Source organism: Eimeria maxima, genomic scaffold, assembly GCF_000499605.1.
Source record: "Eimeria maxima Weybridge genomic scaffold, Emw_scaff124, whole genome shotgun sequence".
NCBI classification, from domain to species: Eukaryota; Apicomplexa; class Conoidasida; order Eucoccidiorida; family Eimeriidae; genus Eimeria; species Eimeria maxima.
Genome location: NW_013564243.1, coordinates 3,473 through 22,772, shown reverse-complemented (window position 1 = coordinate 22,772; position 19,300 = coordinate 3,473). Strand labels below are relative to the sequence as shown.

The 19,300-nt window shown below is 51.9% G+C and overlaps 3 protein-coding genes across 3 annotated transcripts; 1 reads left to right on the top strand and 2 right to left on the bottom strand.

Annotated features, from left to right (window-relative positions):
• Positions 1–749: 749 nt before the first annotated feature.
• EMWEY_00015630 (dynamin-like protein, putative) lies at positions 750–7,828 on the bottom strand (the record flags this gene model as incomplete). Its single annotated transcript, XM_013479607.1, has 19 exons — positions 750–779; positions 973–1,028; positions 1,197–1,292; positions 1,421–1,642; positions 1,754–1,961; positions 2,250–2,360; positions 2,587–2,660; positions 2,818–3,047; positions 3,235–3,427; positions 3,586–3,811; positions 4,186–4,311; positions 4,786–5,039; positions 5,277–5,435; positions 5,541–5,593; positions 6,101–6,263; positions 6,636–6,749; positions 6,939–7,046; positions 7,193–7,268; positions 7,712–7,828. The coding sequence occupies 19 exons, from the start codon at positions 7,826–7,828 to the stop codon at positions 750–752; spliced, it is 2,616 nt and encodes an 871-aa protein (XP_013335061.1).
• Positions 7,829–9,111: 1,283 nt separating this feature from the next.
• EMWEY_00015620 (hypothetical protein) lies at positions 9,112–9,666 on the bottom strand (the record flags this gene model as incomplete). Its single annotated transcript, XM_013479606.1, has 2 exons — positions 9,112–9,157; positions 9,452–9,666. 2 exons carry the CDS (start codon positions 9,664–9,666, stop codon positions 9,112–9,114), a joined length of 261 nt encoding a protein of 86 aa, XP_013335060.1.
• A 5,286-nt stretch (positions 9,667–14,952) lies between these two features.
• Positions 14,953–19,095, top strand: EMWEY_00015610 (zinc-finger-Ran binding domain-containing protein, putative; the record flags this gene model as incomplete). The annotated part of the gene is made up of 7 exons (XM_013479605.1): positions 14,953–14,959; positions 15,180–15,267; positions 15,469–15,567; positions 15,937–16,034; positions 16,586–17,706; positions 17,826–18,003; positions 18,230–19,095. The coding sequence occupies 7 exons, from the start codon at positions 14,953–14,955 to the stop codon at positions 19,093–19,095; spliced, it is 2,457 nt and encodes an 818-aa protein (XP_013335059.1).
• Positions 19,096–19,300: the final 205 nt, after the last annotated feature.

The following is a 19,300-nucleotide window of genomic DNA, read 5'->3' as shown; positions in this document are numbered from 1 at the left end:
CTACATACGAAATTGTTTATGAACTCCTTGGCTATTCATGTTGTCCTCTACCTACTTTGCTCCCGACTGTCATCACATCTGTATTGCGCCTCGTCCACCTACAGCTGGGAAATTCGTGCGTGTATGAACAACTTCTGTGTCCAACTACTTCTCTAGCTGTGCTGTGTACCCGGTTGACGCTGCCCTGGGCCTCCCCGTAACCTGACAATAATGCGGCTCGTTCATCTGCGCCTGAGTCGACTACAGCTACAGCGGCGCAAGCAAATGCGTGCGCCCTCTTAATATCTGTTTGGCTGTTCCCTCAGAACGCAGAAGGCCTGCTGCCGTGCTGTTCCGAAGCACTTTGGTCTGCCTCCGTCACTGGCATGTGTACCCACGCGTGCGTGGATGTCTGTGCCTACTAGCCTGCGCCTGCCACTGAGTTCGTGTGTGGATGTCTGTCTCCTACCGTCTGCCGCTCTACGTCTCTTGTTGCCTACCTTTGTCGGGTTTCACCATCGGGGCACATGGAAGTCCTGCAGGTGTCGAAGCACCAAACAGTCATTAATAAGAAGTAGCTCAAGCGTTCCCATAGCACCGACTATCTCTACAAGAAAACACCACAACTGTACATCACACGAAACCGCATGAGCTTTACTTCCACCTGCTGTTGTTGCGTTGCACAAGCAACGACGCGCGCTAGAGCAAAGCCCAAATTGCAAACCACAAGCACACATTTCCTCTTGAAGAGCAGGTGCTGTGTAAAGCAATCAGTCATTAAACAGAGGATTTGAAGCGGTCTGAGCGTACACACACGGCGAGCCCTATAAAGTTATCGTGAGAAAGAATTGACTCAAAATCCTACACCTTATGGATGGTTGCGAAGGGGCCGTTAGCTAGCCGGAGTAAGCATGAACGGCTGGAGAGGAGCAATGTAGTCCAGGAAACAAAGTGCGTTCTAGCAGAGCCACTAAAAAATACATGCTAACGTACCTGAAACATCACTGGACGTTCAAAGAGGTGGCGAGCGTTGGGTGCGGCCCTGCCATCTGCACGCACAGTTCGACCACTAGAGGTGATCTGTCAAGCCTCTGCGTATAGCTTTCCGTGCAACAGCATAAACCAACCGATGGAGTATACAAAGCCTGTACACTCACGGTAGGTCTACGGCTGGTTGGGTTTCAGCCCTTGACGTTGGCGTTTACCCAATTACATACCTTGAGTGGCAGCTGCAGGGGCGGGAGGCTGCTGTGAGGGAAGCAGCAGATTGTTTCCTGTTGCCGGCATCCCAGTCGGACCTCCGGTTTGCGTCGCTGCAGCAGCAACAGAAAAAGCAGCAGCGGCAGCAGTGAAGACTCGCCTCAAACGGCACAACTGCTTCACGGACACCCACACCCCTTAACTTTAGAGCCGTGATGCTAATGCCTGCAGTATAGCTTACAGGGAGGTGGTGGCCCGTTTGAGACGCGACCCGTTCCCTGTTGCTGCCTCAACGGTTGCTGTTGCTGTCTCATTTGCTGCTGCTGTGGCTGCTGGAGGGAAGCTCTTTGCTGCGGCCCAGACGAGGGTGGCGAGCTTCCAAGCTGCTGCTGCGCTGTAGCTCCGCGCTGCAGCTCACGAAGGTCCGAGTCGAACATGGCGTCGATCGTGTCGAAGTTCAAGGCTGCAGGCAGCAGCAGCCACAAGAGCAGCAGAAAGGGAAACAGCAACAGAGCCGTCAACTTAGTCTGTCACGCCGTTCTGTTCCTCTTGTTTTACACACTGAATGGCTTACCGCACCAAGGTGACGGGGCCACTGATAGCGACAAACACGCATGAGCACCACGGAGTAGGGGGAAGTAAAGCAGCAGCAAAACATCAAAGCAGATATCGGTGTTTTGCTTGCCTGCAATTTGGGGATCACGCTGTAGCACAGCCGCAGCCTTCTTCAGAGTGCTCAATTGGGCCATAAGAGACCGCCGCTCTTCCACGATGTGTGAAGGCTGCAGCAGCACCGGCAGCCGCAGATGAAGTATCGTTACACTGAAGGCACCGCCCTTCTTACAATGAACACTAGAGCCCGAACCAGCGAATGCATGCAAAAGGCGGAAACACGGTCTGGCATGTTTGCGGAGACACAGGCGGACAGAGGGCAGGGCAATGGCCGTCAAAAAAGGTGCCCGACCGCAGAGAAACGAAGCACAATCCATCAAACACAACAAAAGCAACTCGGTGAATACAAGGAACCGTAGAGGCCAGTCGAAGTTTTTGGTGGCATTCGGGTGTCGCACCTCTCCCAAAAGAGAAGAAAACAACTGCTCGTCATTGAGTTTATTGTACAACTCAAACTGCAACTTGTCCTGCAGCTGCCGAACCAAGAAGAAACCGATTTTCTTCGGGACCTGCAGTCGCGGCAACCGCAAAAACACGAAGGATCCTCAACTGCAGCAGTTGCAGCAACACTTGCACTTGGGCGGAAAAGGACAGAGACAACCCCTGTGAGTTTCTTTCTCATACTGCAGAATTCTGCTCGAGTTGGGAGGGTTTGAATGTTTCATCTGTATCCAGATCATCGTCTGTCATCGCCACAGTCGGAGTTAGTGAAAAAACTTTGTTGGTAAGCCTTACTGTGTCTCGAACATTGTGCAGCACCAAACCGAAGTAGGCATCCAGCCGACGCCGGATTTCTTGAATAAACTGCTCTAAATCACAGCATCAGCAGCACTGACAGCCACCCCAATATCATCGAACCCTCCCCTACCAGAAAACAACGGAAACCTGCAAAGGAACCCCAAAATATTAGCCCTGCTAGCGGTTGCAACAGCTGAAGAGCGAAACAGCAGCAACGTCATGGCGAACCACTGTAGACGGGTTTTTTCTTGTCCTTCGATGCCCATAGGGTCGACATCTGGTTCTGCACTTGCTGCAGCATCTGCTGTGCCCGCTCAGCATGAGAAGGCTGTTGCAAAGGACGCCCGTCCGGCCCTATGCCCATCTGCTGGTGCTGCTGCAGCAGCTGCTGCTGCTGCTGCAGCTGCTCCAGAGTCAGCTGCTGCTGCGTAATCATCGTGCCGTGGTCTTGAAGGTATCTGAGGAAGACGGGAATCACGAGCAACAGCAGCATGTCACAATCAATAGGGGGAAAATCGGTAGCGGAAAGAGGACGCTAATGCAGCTGTATAACGACTCCAGAGAAGCGAAAAAAGCGTGCAGCGATAAGACGTATCGGCAGTAGCAAACCAACAACAATAACATATGCGCATGCGGGATACTGACCGTTCATCGTTCGTAAACAAGTAGCCCATTTCTGCGTCAACATCGTGCTGCAGGATTTCCCGCGTTGCTTCTTTCTCTCTTATCAATATCTCCTGAGATATTTCTAGGACGCGCTCTGCTAGGGCTGGGAAGCGACAAAAGACCCTCTCCGCCACACGCTGCGCCAGACTCTCCAACGTCTGCGCCACGCGATCTGTGATGCACGAACACCCGGAGTCACACAAACATTAAGTGCACAGGCTGCGCCCGATGTACCCATCTCGCTGCTCCTTAACGAAAGAACAGACAGCTACAACAAGTGTTGCAGTAGCAGCAGGGAAGCAGAAACACCAGGTGGCAGAGCTGACTCACCTAGGCAATCCATGACCGGGGGAGAGAGCTTCTTCAGGTAAGGAAGAATGAGGTGCTCAAAAGTATCCGGAGATGGAAACCCCGGGAGAGACTCTCCTTCGTGAAGTCGTATCGCCGTTTCCACCTGGCTATCCGTTATGTCGTCCGAGATGTTCCTGTCGCAGTATTCATCAAGGAGACTTGTGTACTCGTGTCGAATGCACGATCCAATGGTCAGGCACTGATCCTGAAACAAACACAAATCCACGAGCACTTAAGACTTGAAGAGTCCCTTACGAACACAAGCATTCAGTACAGTATCACCCGGGCATACGGGCAAGCGCATACAGGCAGAGTAAATCTCTGTCTGGGTGTCAGCCCTATATGCACACCAGAGAAGATTCCGGTCAGCAACCACAGCATAAGGGGACAACGGAATTCCTACATAACGGTGGAAGGGAGGCGAATTATGAGCACGTCTTAAACGGGCCTTAGCCCTGGTAGAACAAAAAACGGAGCACGATAGCAAGGGACCACCTAGGAAAGACACTGTTGTGATAGAACGAGACTCTCGGGAAGTGGGCTTCCTCCAGAATCCATGTGGAGCGCTTTTTAGATTACCTGGTCAAAGTACTTCTGCAGGCGCTTGTCATACTTCCCCCTTATAGCGCTCTTTATCACCTCGACGTAGTCGGTGATGGCTGTCCAGAGCAGCTGGGCCCTGTCCCTCGACTCAGAGGGGACACCCTACGCAACACAAACATGAAACACAACGAACTTCGAGGCTTGGATCACGATGCACGAACAAGCCCGAATTGCAAAGAGATGCGTAAGCTCAGATGTAAACTTCAACAAGGGACAGCATGTGTAGCACCAAGTGCGTGTTAGTAGTCGCACACACATGAGCAACACGAAATGGAAACGCGTCTATGCAATTACATGTGTGACACACTTGTAAGAAACGCATGCACACGGGCAGAGTACAGATACGCTTTAACATATTTATGCACAACGAAGGCGCATAACGATCAGCGCATGAGCGCAAACCACCGGACCAAAACGGATGTAACCTGCAGAAGCGACTCAGCGGAACCAAAGCCATTTTCTTTGGATGCAGACGCGAAACAGAAAGGCACAACAGAATAAAGCCTCCATAGACTATAAGAATAGAAACACGCGAATCCAGCGCACGGTCCTGCAGGGCAATAATGCGAGCTATACCTCTCCCAGTTCTTGGATCCGCGATTGCACTCCCCGAGCCTTGAGTTGTATTTCCTTTCTTATTTCAGGCAGCACGTGCTTTATGTGCAAAAACAGTACACGGGTCAGCTTCTCCACCAAAGAAGGGATGCCCCAGTACTGGGAACCCATGTGCCCATACACTGGATGAGTCTTAAAGTACTGTCGCTCATCTTCCAGGCAACTCTGCACACTCTTCCCTGCCTTGATGTCTGCTTGAGATCGGTTCTTGACTCCTGAGCGCATATGCATCATCTGCGTAAAGAGAGTTTAAGAAGGCATTTATTACTGTTGCAGCAGGAAAGTAGGCTCTAATAGCCGTTTCCGTCGTGCGCCCCACACTCAGGGCATACCCGCACACTCTAATATTTGGCTGAACATGGAGCAACCCACTCGCCTATCCATCAACAGTATCATAGCTACATAGCTCAATTAAAGGCAACTTCGCGTAAAAGTACTGGGAACTGGCATGCCTGTGTAACCGAGTCGAAGAGGAATTTCCTCGCCCAAAAGCATCTTGCATGCGTCCGTTCCATTGTCCATAAGATCAACCTTTGTGATGACACCAATTGTACGCACACCGCGTGGGTCAACTCGCCGGGCCAACTGCAGTGCGTCGGAAGTCGACATGTCTGAGCAAAAGAGAGGAAAAATGTGCGGGCGACGAGGAGGTGTGCACGAGACCAAGTACTATGACACAGCTGTCCAAATACGTCAAGTGTATGCCATTGACCCACCCGCATTGGCTGGTAAAACCGCCAAAATTATAGTGCGAGGGTCTGCTGCGTATCTGCAGGAATAATCGGCAGACAATGATTGACACAAAAGCAATAACAGACACGCATACACGAAATGGCCACCACATTGGAACGGCCACAACTTAAACAACAGATGCAAGCAAAATTTTATCAATTAGTCGAATATACGTGGCAAGAGACCAACATTACACGAGCACGTACACGCTCGTGCTGACACATGAACGACGCTTGTACCCAGAGCGGCAGGGGAGAGTAGATGAGCATGATCAAGCATCAAGTAGCCTTTGCAAGCCTAAATTCTCGTGACATCCCAAAGTGAACCGATACACGCATACACACAACATTAGTTCCGCCGTTCACTTGTCAGCAAAGACACGAAGAGCACCAGTCGCATCATCACAAAATGAGTGCCGCACAATACAGTGTGCATGCATGCGTGCAAGCTTCAATGCATTGCACTAGTAAGATATGCATGCTCGCAACTGCATGTCCAGGCGGGGGCCTGCATCATCATGTGGAACCCAAATAGAATTGCTTGCCTGAGAGCCATCTGCCGAGTCAGTGCTTCGATGTCGTCTGACTGGTCACTGCCCTTCAGTGGCACGCGGGTAATGCCGGGAAGGTCAATTAAAGACAGGTCAGGACAGCGTGTGGCGTATACAGTCAATACTATTGGGGAATCGACGATCCCTTTATTCTTGCCTGACAATAACACTCAAACGAACAAAGACGAGAAGCTGACGGGCAACAGGAGGGACAACACCTTTCAAAGAGATGCAGGCCCAATATACAAGTACGCTTTTAGCTTCGTCATTATTTTTCCCCGCCTCTAGTGGTAGTGTACTACGTCATCCCCTCTGTTTGCAGCATAGCCCTGCTTGCATCATCTACCCCTAAAGAAATACGCTACCCTGTCCGCGTGCATTGAACAAACTCAAACTTCCGGGCTGAGAAGAACAACAGATGCGTTGGCCTCCATAGAGACGGAATCTGCACCGACTTGACGACAAGTGGTTGCATGCAGTACCCTAGCATACGAGGATGATCATGCACTAGAATAAAGTCAAGCCCCACCAGCGACTTCATCAGTTAGCCGCTCAATCTCCGAGCGGACTTCGTCAAAATTCTTGAATTTCCTGTCCTTGCAGTTGTCGAAGACAGCGAAGGCCTCTTCAGGCCCGTGTTCAGCTGACACACGCCATGAACACAGACACAAGTTTCAACATATTCTTCCTGCCCCTTCTGCCCATGGCAACAACACAAAAAGCCTGCGCTCGATATACACAGCTCGAACATGCTCAGATATAACAAGAGCTCAAAGGCGTAGAGACACACATTAGACCGGTCACGGCCTAGACTATCAGGCTGTGTGCGTACACTCCGGTAAATGAACAAGCCGCAGCTCCAGCGGCCTTCTCGTAACAACTCCATCTCCCCTAGGAAGAAAATCGACGCCGACAATAGCTTCAAGAACTGAACTTTTTCCTGAAAAATGCAAAGGAGGCATTCAAAGAAGGTGCTTCGTCCCTTTGCCCAAGCATGCGTACCCTGTGTCTCTCCACCCAGAGCTGGGCAGTAACCACAGACAAGAATATAAGAGTGAGGTACAGGCATATGCCTCGTCCACACACCTGCTGACTGCGTTCCTAAAACGCAAATGCGAGGCAACTGAATCCACTGCTGCACGCCACAGTCCCGGAGTTCGTCCTGAAACATGTAAGCACAAAGACGCACAGCTTAATCCACTAACACCAACTAATTTTCGGGCAACCGTCTCATGGATACAACCAGGGGCATACACTGGTTTGGTATCTAGCATACACAGCTTGGTGCGCCTCCAGAAGCAGCAGATGCACCGCCTCAGCAAGCCTCAGCAACGTATCCAGAGTGAATGCCCAGTAGTCCACACGCCACAACCACTTAACGTGCACATTTGCGCGCTCCCCTCAGACAAGTAGAACAAAAATATACACTAGGGAAATGCCAAAGAAGGCGCCAAACGGTCAAAAAATGATATTGGCGGCGTTAAAAAGCAACTGTTGAGATATTGCCGGATCAGTGCGTAGCATCACGTGCCGCCGCACGAGTATTCGAATACTTAAAGACAAATTATTGTGGACGGCTGAAGGGCGCGTGTACTCATTCCTCACCACAACATTAATCAGCTTCCGAAGTTGGTGGTACATCTGAGACTCCAGTTTGCCACCATCGCCGCTGGCAGTGCTGGCGGTCTCTGACGTCATTTGGGGCCCATTGAGATGTTCCATCTCAAAAGGCTACGCGGCACGGGACACGAGGCAGAAAGAGTAAGTTAGAGAGAGAAGGCCTGGGCGCAGCAACGGCGAACCGCCTACGGTCCGCGGACTTAGCTGAGGGAGTGCGAACCCCCCGAACTCGATGCCAACGTCAAGGTGGGTATTCAAAAACAGGAGAAGTTTGTCAAGTGCTGTACGGGGGAAAACCCGCAAAATGACACGAAGACACCCTAGCAACCCCGTGGGTCTTGCTCAGTCAGGCTCATGGCACGCGGGGAAGAGGCCTAAACCAAGTAAAGGAAACGGAAAGGCAACTATCTGCTTAATTCTTGTTGCTTTTCAGAATTAAGCAGAAAAGTCTTAACATAATCCAAGAAACCTGACACCCTCTATTCACGCACGGGCGCAACCTACACCCAGGCGGTTGGACTGAGCATGCAGTGAACAGCGTGCCCAGCTGTTACTACGTATAACTCTTAAGTAGTTCAACATGGTGCACACTCAGCACCTATAAGCTAGACTCAGCTAATCTCTGCTAATACCACTTGAATAAGGAAATAATCACTCATAAAACATATTCGAGTCCATATTATCCAGGAAAAACCTAGAATAATAGAACTGACCGGCTGGCCCCCCTGAGAGGGTCTGAGCCAAGACAACAGCGTTAGCCTCACGGTCAGCCTTGGGTCTCGGGTACGCGGATGTGCACTCTTAACTAATTTGACCACTTTTCTATCTAAAGAGTTCCAATATATAAGTATTTATATTTCTCATTGTTCCCCTTGGTGAAATTAGCTGGACATTTAAGGTTACCACATGCGCTCTATTGTAGTGCGCGCGCACTACAACTTCCCCCCTTGTCCGAACTGAAACCGCCTCCCTGTATAAGTGTCTCCCTTCTAGTAGCTTGTATTAGTAGACCTAATGACTAGCTTCCCTAACGCGGTGGCTGTATTTATTTGTGCCCAGCTACCTAGTACGCATGCCTATAGTGTGGTATCACTGCGCGAGTGTCTCTGTGGTCCTACGCTAAACTAATAAATATTTGGATGACACACTAGCGCAGAACTGGTGCTCTAGCACTCCTCCACCCTTCACAACACGAAATACTTACAACACGCCAGACAGTGCGTAAGCACGAATCTAAACGGGCACAAGAACTGTATGACTCGTAGGGGCACTGCTGGGGTGTTCTGGCGCAGTCCCTTAGTGTGGCCCCCCTTTTTCGTTTCTGCATATAACAGACCTACCGTGAGCTTACCCCACCTCTACTTCACGTGGGTCGGTAACTGATCTTACTGAAGATACCACTCCATTCTTTGAGCGATCGACGAAACAAGTCTGAACGCAACTTCACAAAGTGCAGGCCCTTTCAAGAATTCTCCCGTGGAACGCTCTCGTCCACCCCACGTCGTCGATCTCATGACGACCCGATCCTTGCGCATCTGCTCGCTAGTGACCTCCATAAACATACATGCTTCTGAAGGTCGGGGCTCCTTCAGTTGTAAACGATCAACTTTCTCCTGAATAATGAAGCTCTTAGAGGCCTGCGTGTCCAAGGACGCCTCGCATTAGCCCCTAGCCACTTACACGCTCAGAAGTGCGGTGGTTCCCACAATGCGGCATGCTCCGAACCTATCAAACTCTGCGGCCTCACCAGCCTCTCGCCACCATAGCCGCTTTACACCCTCGCCAAACGGGTTAGCGGGCGCTCCCGCCCCTTCTGTGCCTCTTTCCAAGAGCTCGTGTTCTGCTTGCTGCGTCTCTTTGACTTCGTCCCTAGTGGACTCTACATCAGGGTGCACCCCTGTCTTCTGTGGGGCCTCCTCAGAGTCTGAAACCTCTTCCATTAAGGATCTGGTCTCACGTATTATCTTCTCTACTTGTTGTGTCTCGTTCCGCATCCCACGGTGACTGGAATGGCATTAGGTTTTGTTGCTACCTCGCACAAGGCCCGTGTACGATCATATACATAACGTACATCGGGTCTCTTAACTGTCGTACTGCCTACTACGGAATTCCCCTCCGATACCTTCTCCACTCTCCGTTTCGCGTGTGGCAGCCCACGCCGCCTCTGCTGCCTTCTGTTCAGCCTCTCATCTGCAGATATTATCCTTGTGTTAAACCTGTTCGGTGGCTCCTCGTTTAAACGGCTAGCTATCTCATTACTAGCACGTGTGATCGGCTGGCTATCCCTATTATCTACAACTCTTCGTGCCGATGTTGGGCAGTCTGTAGCGTAGTGTCCTACGCTCCCACACTTCTTGCATAATTTTCTTTTGCGATTTAGGGCCTCGTTAAGCGACGGGGACTGTCGTAGCGAGTGTTTCCTACCCTTGAATTCGCAGCAAGCATTGTCACGCAGGTCACGCCGTAATGAGGGTGTTGCCCATATTTAGCCTCGTTTCTCATCGCGGTATGTTCTGTTTCGCCCTCGTATTTGTTGCATCATTATTCTGGATTGCCTGGCTTCATCCAATACGCCCTCTCTAGTTCCCACGAATTCCTTCAACGCCCTGGCGGCCTTCCGCCAGTTCTGGAAGGTTTGGGTTGCACTATCTGTTAACGCTAGTAGGAGACCGTCAGGTATATTGCCTTTGAATACCTTTAGCGAGTCTGCTGATGTTAGACCTTCTCCCTGGATCGCTACAAGCACAAGTTCCACTGCATATCGTACCAGATTATCCTTCCACCGTATATTTGCTAGTCAGATCATCATCATTTCCCCCGATTCACCGAAGAATCTTCCCAGCATCTCCCCTTTAACCTCTTCCCAATTACTGAGACCTAGTCCGAAGGCCATTAGGTAGAACCAATAATTTATTGCCTTCCCCACTAAGTGTCGGGGTATCTCGTTTCCTCCACCTTTCACGTGATATGCCTGCATCGTCGTGCTCAATATCCACTGAAAGAACGCTCTCATGGTATCCCCATTTTAATGAGGTAGCTTGATTTCACGTCTAGTAGGACTACCTGCTGAGCATGTACCACGAAGCCCTTTCTCGGATCCGATGGCGTTATCAGACATCGTAATTTGGATGGAGTGACTCATCGTGTGCGTCGGGCAAAGGTTTGCTGGACTGTGGTGAGGTCCATGCTCGACGGATATGACATATGTACCTTCTTTGGCTGGGCCTATTTCACTTTCCGGCGCATGTCCTGACGCTCTCTTCTCGATGTTCTGTCTCAGTTTTGCACCTACGAGCGTGCTGTTGCACAGGTGAACCTATCTCTGATCGTGTAGGTATTGTACCAAATCTACTCAATAACGTCTGTAGGTTAGGATCCAACATCCAATGCAAGGGATCTAGGGTTATACTTCCCGCAACAGCCCCCAAATGTAATGAACAGCGTGCCCACCTGTTACAACGTATAACTCTCTAGTACTTCAGCATGGTGCACACTCAGCACCTATAAGCTAGACTCAGCTATTCCCTGCTAATACCACTTGAATAAGGAAATTATCACTCTTATTCGAGTCCATATTATCCAGGAAAGCCCCAGAATAATAGAACTGACCGGCTGCCCCAGCGGAGAGGGCCTGAGCCAAGGCAACTCCTGCGTTAACCTCACGGTCAGCCCTGCGTCTCGTGTACTCGGATGTGCACTCTCAACTAATTTGACCGCTTTTCTATCTAAAGAGTTCCAATATATAAGTATTTATATTTCTCATTGTTCCCTTTGGTGAAATTAGCTGGACATTTAAGGTTACCACATGCGCTCTATTGTAGTGCGCGTGCACTACAGCAGAGCACGAGCCCACCAGCTCCCATCACAAGTATTTCCGGCCATGTCTGCAGGGAAAATGCCTTGCTTTCCCTACACTTTAAACATTTAGATCAACTATATCTTCTAGTGTTATCAGTGCTTCAGGTGGCCATTTTTCTGGTCCCTACGGTGGTTCGACTCAGGCAGCCTGGCAGGCTGCTCCCGGCATTTGCTGATGCACGGACCGCAAAAACGTTCGACAGTTTAGCGGTATGTGAGTTAAGTTTCTCGCACGTTTCTGAAAAATCAATTGGTCCTCGCTCACCAAAGATGAAAGATTCCAGCAAACGGTGGACGCCACCGCATTCTCCTGGTGCCACCAGAGCCTAGATGTGCTCTTCCCCGCAGCGCGGCACTGTTTTTTGGCACATAGCCGGTCAATAACTGCATGGTTCCATTCTGATGCTAATTTTTCCCCTTGTCCCCTGTTCTCTGGCAGTCTGTGTGGCGTTCGCAAGTATCTCTGAAGTGGGCGCTTAACGCTCCCTATTAACGGTCCGAAAGCTGAATGGCATTTCATCGGCCTATAGTCTTTGTATACGCAGCTGAGGTTTGTTTGTGTTCAAATGTGGGGCCGTCATGCACCGCTAGTTGCAGTGAGGTACGTTGTAATTCATTTTCTACCGCGCGTCTTGGATCCTATCCGAGGACTATTTTGAGACACATGGAGGCCAAAATGCTTGTGAGCGCGGGTGGAAGGCGGCTGACTTCCATTTCCTGTTTCCAGGAGTCCTGAGCCCAGGAGGCCAAACTCGTTGAGCTGCGGGAGAGGAAGCAGAGTGACATGAGTTGCAACGCCTTTTACTGCAATTTGGGGCGCAAGATGGGCCAGCATAAACGCACGCACCAACTCTCGTGAATTGATGTATAGGCACTGTAGAGGATTGTTGAGAGTTATTGCGTGTGTACACCTTCTCTAGTAGGGCCGGGTAAGGGTTCATCTGCCCACTGCAGACAGCCTTGTCTCCACCTAACAGTCCATTGTACGTGTGCCGCACAGCCGGAGAAGCAGCGTACTTCCTCTTGAGCCACTCTAAACCTGCAGGACTGCATTGACATGCAAATTTCTGATGTAGCTGTGAAGCTTAGGCGAAGTTAGACTGCTTGTGTTGCTCCACTCACCGCGTGTCCGTCGAGCATTGCCTACAGCATCTGGGAAACGAGGTGCTCCCCTAGGCTTCCGAAGACTTGGTGTTGAGGGGGCCGAGAAGAATACCGCTTACGAATATGAAAAAGTCGTTGGGTCCTGCCGAGATTTGGTCGTTTATTCTGTTGCCTTTGTATGGTGGAAGAGCTCGCTGGTGGCATAGTAGGGCGCCTATAGCATAGCAAAAGAATAGTTGGCGCACCTGTGCAGATAGTGTGCGATATTTTGGGGCCCACTTAGTTGTAAAACAGGAACTATTAACAGATACTTAAATACTTCCTAGACCCTAAGCTGTTCTGTGCAGTCTCATGACTCCTGTAGTTGCTGATGTGTCAAGGAGTGCACGTAGGCGTTCATTAACAACTTTTTCGTGCAACGCTCGTCATAATCCCTTCCAGAATGTCGTTAACCTGGCCATCGGTCCTCTTTTCGGCATGTGGAAGTGTTGTGGAGATCTCAGATCCGTCTGCTTGTGAGATGCCACCACGCTGCTGTTAACCCTCTACAGGTGAAGGCCGAAAGGAGTTCGGTGAATCGCTGAACCGTTTTAAAAAATCAAAGTTACTTTTAGGATGATGCCTTCAAGCTTACGATATGTCGACTGGGTACCTTAATTCACTAACCCGAGAGCGAACAGCAATAGGTCCTCTGTGATGTAATTCTTTTGGCTTGTAGCCCTCCTGTGCTCTCCGGAGGGGGTGCAAATCAATTGAAACTCAGCGGCAACTGGTGAGTGCAACTGCTGAATGTCGTTTCTTGCAATTTCTTGCCTGGACTTCCTGTTCTTCTTTCATGATTTGTTGTAGTGCTGCAAGCGGTGTGGGGAATTCTGAGGCTGGCGATAAACGGTGCTGGCTACCGCCTGCCATGTCTATGGCCAGGTCTGCAAAAGGGTCTCTGGATGTAGATACACGATGCAGGAGAGCAGCTCGTGGACATCAGCACTATTGTATCAGACACGCATTCCGCAAAAGGGGAGAATGAGGCCACTCCGTCGAATGATTCTGGCTGTAGAGTTCCAAGCACTCAACCAGCCGACCCAGCGTGCGGATGGTGCGATCTGTCTGGCCGTCTGGTCGATGATGGTTTGCCGTGGTCATGTTACTGTGTCTGTTAAGCGAATTCATGATGTCTTGGCAGGAGGCGGTGAGCCAATGGAGGAGGAACCATGAAACCCTCTCACTGATGACAATTTTCGGGAAGATACGAGGCTCCCAGACATCATAATGAATTGTTGTGCCACTGTTTCTGTTGAAACCGAACTGAAATAGGGGAAGAAGGGAGTCTGCTTGCTTATCCTATCCACTGCAGCATCCACTGCAGCGTAGATGCTTCGTAACTTCTGAGCGATGATAATCCCACAGCGTTATTCATTGAGAGCTGCAGCATGATCCGTTTGCGAAGAGGATGGCTAAGTCCACGTCCAGTTTTGTACCATAGGAATTCTTCCATGGCGTTGTAATGCGTTACCAGCCCCCATTTTCGAGGTTAGCCATACCTGCAGCCGGGTAATTATCTAAGGAGTAGAAAAAATTCAAATTTGAATCGAAGAGTGGGCCAGCACACACATGTGGACAGAGTGCGCGGCCGGTAGGGCATTGGGGGAGCGTCTCAGTGGAGATTAAAGGAGCAGTGGACGTACCTCAACGTAAAACGCGTACTGCACAAACGCCTTCAGCCATCAAGGAAGGCTTTCACTGTTGCAGTCTTGAAAAATTTTTCGTCAGGCATGCCTGGGACTGGCTTTCTGTTTTAGCAATGAACAAACTTGCGAGTACTAGTGTTGAACGCACTCTTGCGTCTGCCATTGGGATGGCGGGCAGTTTGGCAATCGCCTTTCTGCAGGAGTTATAGGCCGATGAAATTGGTTACGGACTTCAAAAGGGTACAAAATATGCAGAGCATCTGCACTGCTAACGTCTATGAAACGGGCCTCCTCCCCGGCGAGGGCAAGGATTGTTCTCCACACCCGTATTCTGTCCCTACCAGGCGGCACAGAAAACTGTAAAGCGGGTCCAAGAACTCATTTGAAGACTACTGTGAGCTGACCTTCCTTCCCAGTCTCCGGGAGTCCTGAGCTCAGCCAATCAAACGCTTGTAGGTTCGGGAAAGAAGGCACCGTATCGTCAGTTGCAACACACACTGCAGCAATTTCCGGTTCAAACTGGGACAGCACAAAAGCACACACAAGCCTTCGTGACTGGCTATACAAACAAGGTAGATGGTTGGTGAGAGAACAGTTGCTTGCGTACCGTTTCTTTAATAGGGCCGGCTAATGGTTGGCGTGCCAGCTTCAGTCCACCTGGCATGTTTCAAGATGTAGGTAGTTCCCAATGTAGTACCTAATACCCAGGGCCGGATTACCGCATGTACCTGTTTCAAAGTCATATAGAGAATGCAACAAAGCTCGACATACCTTCGTCTTGAATATACATTTGTGTGTTGCAGTTACCTCAAAGCTGGACAGTGCGCTGCATTGGTTATATTCTTCTATAGTCTTGCCTATCGAGACGGATGCAGCGGAAGGCCGGACACGGTGCTGCGTTCTGGAATCTCTATTGAGAACAAGCTGTCCGTACAAGGCAACAAACAGATTTTGAGAAGTGTGCAAACGAAAGGAAGTCAACACAATCGAAGATCACAGGGAGACGGCGCCACTAGTTCGCTGACCGGCGCCGGAGCAGCAACTCGGCGAGCACCTCTGCGAAACCGACGGGGTATTAGGTTTACCGTTTAGGGTTTGTGGGGCCGCGGACTTGGTGATCATAAGCAACCGCGGAAGACAAAGGATATTGTACATTAACACATGTCTTTCTAGAAAAGATAGGAAACAAGGGTGAGCAGCAACAGCAGCAGCAGCACCACCTGCAGCAGCCCCTCTGTCTCCCTCCGCAGCAGCAGCACGGCACACCCCTCTTTTGGCGCAGCAGGAACCCTCGTCCGCCACTTAAACACTCACATTTATCCTATTTTTAGTTTGTTTTTCCTAGGTTTTTAATTCTTTGTGTGTGTCCCCGTAAGGCTGCTTCTCTAGGCCAACACCGTGGCAACAGCAGCCATCGACAGCAGCAGCAGCAGCAGCGTGTGTCAGATTGCGTGCTGCTGCTGCTGCGAATGTACCTCGACTGTCCCTTTGCCTGGCAAGCAGATACAGTAGCTATCAGTCACCTTTCTGTCTCCTTCTGTCTCTTTATTTCGGCCTCAGACTCGGCGGTAGCAACAACTTCTACAGGCTAAGGAGTCGCCTCCCCCCAGCTCGCGCCCCCAGCAGCAGCCGCAGCAGCGGCTCCTGCAGGCCCTTCGGTAGGTAGGCTGTGTACCTGTAAATGAAAACAGAGTGCACTGCGGGCAAGCACGAGTTGTCTTCTGTCTGTGCATGTGTCTTTTTCTTGGGGGACGGGCGAGGGACGCCAGCCATCACACCAGCAGGAGCACCGCCAGCAGCAGCGGCATCAGCAGCAGCGCAAAGACAAGCTCCCGGCAACGGCAGCAGCAAGAGCAGCTGGAGCATCAGCACTTGGATTCTTCTGCCGATACACTTTTCAGCACTAACACAGTATTAAAAAGTTGTTGCTGCAACGATCAAAACTTCTCAAATAGTCTCGCAGTTCCGTGGGCGTGCCTTGCCCCGCCCCCCAGCTTCCGTGCTGCCGCAGCTCCTGCTGCCTCTGGCGCTGTCTGCGTCTCCTCTGCTCGTTTTTTGCTGTATTTTGTAGTTTTTTCCTTTGGTTGTCGGTGTTTCCTCTTCCAGAATTAGCAGAGGCGGCGACGGGCGCAGCAGCTGCAGCGGCTGCAGCAGCGGCTGCAGCAGCTGCCGCAATATCGACGTTTTTGGTGTTGTTTATTCCCTGCAGGTGTAGAGACACATGCCTTTTGCGGGTCATTTGGCCTTGTCTTTGCGCTGAAAGAGCAGCAACCGACGCACCAGCAGGAGCTCCACCAGCAGCACGAGCAACTGCGGCAGTCAGAGCGGGGAAGGATGCCGAAGCCAGCCTTACCCCATCTTCCTCTCAAGGACATACATCGGGCTCTGTTGCTTCCCCCACAGCAGCAGCAGCAGCGGCAACAGCAACCATGCTTGACAACCGGCAATGAACAGCCGCAGCAGCAGCAGCAACAACAGAAGCAGCAGGACCTCGACAGCATGCAGCGACAGGTGGGGCTGGTTACGGAGGCTGATCTGCTGCGGGTTCTCAAGCAGCTTGCTGAGTCTCCTGTTCTAATTGCTCCGCAGCAGCAGCAGCAGCCAGAGGAAGCACAGCAGCAGCAGCTGCTGCTGTTGCAGGAGGCGGACGTCGCTGGAGGTGGAGGTTCAGGAAAAAATGCACCTGACTATCCTCTCTCTTGTCTCTGCCAAACACAGGGCGTAGGGGGGGGCCGAGGTTGCAGCCGGTGCAGCGGTAGCAGGCAGCAGCAGCAGCAAGCTGCTGCAGGCAGGACCCTACATAAGAGACAACACAGGCAACAGCAGCAGGTGCCCGAAAAGCAGCAGCTGCAGCAGCAGAGTAGCGGCCAGCAGCAAGTCACCGCAACAGGCCGTCGCATGTCGGGCCTCGGACGGGGCCCCGTGGAGCAGCAGCAACAGCAGCAGTGGATTGATTTCGGAGATGCGCTCACCTTGCAAAAACAGCTTGACGCTCTTGTGCGTAACGCCCTTGGAGGCTTGGGACCGACTTCAGGCGATAGTTCACCTCAACAGCAGGAATGGCAGCAGCAGCAGCAGCAGCAGCCGCAACAGCAGCTAGTAGGCGGCATCAGCAGCAGTAGATTCGGCCACTACACTTCAGGAGATGTTACACCCGCCAGCAGCAGCGAATGTCGCACCCCCCAGGGCACAGCCTTTTCCATAGAGTCCCCAGGGGTTGCTGCTACGTTGCAGCAACAGCAACAGCAGCAACAGCAGCAACAGCAGCAGCAGCTAGACGATATGGGGCAGTCGACAACAGGATCCCTACAGGGGACCACTGCCGTTGCTGTGAGTCTTGCTCAGCAGCAGACCCTGGAGCAACCCTCTGTGCAGTTGTTGCTCCTGCATTGGCTGCCCACTGTGCTGCATTAGCTGCCCACTGTGCTGTTACTGCTGTTGCGCTGCAGCTGGCGCTGAAGGCGAGGGAGCTGCGTGACGCTCTGCTGGGGGAACTGCAGCAGCATGGGCTGTCGGCGGAGGCTGCAGCGAGCCGAGCAGCAGACATTTTCAGTGCTGCTCTCGCGCTCACGCGGTGCTCAACGACAAAGCCAGAGGCAGGAAAGAACTTTCTTTCTTGGTTACAGGGTAAGGGCTGCAGCACCAGCAGCGGTGCTGCAGCTGGTGGCATGTACTGCAAGAGCCTCCCCGCATGCACAGTAGAGGTAGCTGCCTAAGGCGCCTGCCTTCGTGTGCGTTGGCTGCCGCTTCCGGCGCGGCGATGTTGCTGTTGTTTCTCCCGATTTTTGTGGCTGTGGAGATTATATTCTGCTGTTGCAGTGTATTGACATTCCTACATTTGGTTCTTCTGCAGGTGTTGGCGGCCCCAACTTTGCTGCTCCTACGATGCTAGCACACCCAGACGAGTTTAGGAATCCCTCTTCCTTTCTCAAGATCTACGGGGACCCCATGTGCTGCTTGGAGCAGCAAGCGCACCGCGCGGGTGGCGGCCCGTGGGGTTCTTCAGGCGACAGCGCTGCAGCAGCAAACCCCATTCGAGGCCGCAACGGCAACTGGCTCTGCAGGAGCTGCAGCAATGTGAACTTTCCCAGGCGCTTCCGCTGCAACAAATGTGGTGCCCCCAGAGGGCCTGATGGCGACGCCGTAGTTGCCGAGTACGCAAAGCAGGTGTACAGACACCACCTGAACACGTTCAGGCTGCTAGCAGAGAGTCGAGGCGGAGACACTCCGCTTAAGAGACTCCGAGGCAAGAAGAAGCAGCAGCAGCAGCAGCAGCAACAGCAGCAGCAGCAACAGCAACAGCAAAGAGCTGTAGCTGCTGCAGTGCTTGGGCTTGCTTCCTTATCACGCAGCAGCAGCACAAACGACAGTCCCACCCACCAGGCTAGACAGCTCAGGGCTCCGGTGCTGCCAGCATCGCTGGCGTCGACAGTGTGTGGCCTTACGGGTAGCAACAGCAGCAGGAACGGCCGCAGCAGCAGCAGCAGCAGCAGCAGCCCCTGCCACTCCCTCTCCCTGGGTGCAAGCGAAAACAGCCCCTTAAATGCGAGTACCTGCAGCAACAATGCAGGCATTCAGGCAGCTTCAGGATCCCCCCAGGCAGCAGAAACAGCAGCCACAGGGGAAGACGCATTGGCTTCATCTGAAACTGGAGCAGCCGCAGCAGCAGCAGCAGCAGCTGAGACAAAGCTCCACTTCGCGTCGCATGCTCTCCACTGAAGAGCAACAAATGTGTTCGCTGCGGTGTTGCAGCAGTGGTAGCCGTGCAGGTGTACAGACACCGCGTTCCCGCTGCAGCGCGGGTCTGAGCTTCCTCCTCATCCCCCGCAGCAGCAGCAGCAGCAGCAGCGCCAGCAACCCGGTTTGAATTGGTTGGTCACAAATGTGTCTTTCGTCGTCATGCATCAGCTGTAGACAGTTTGTT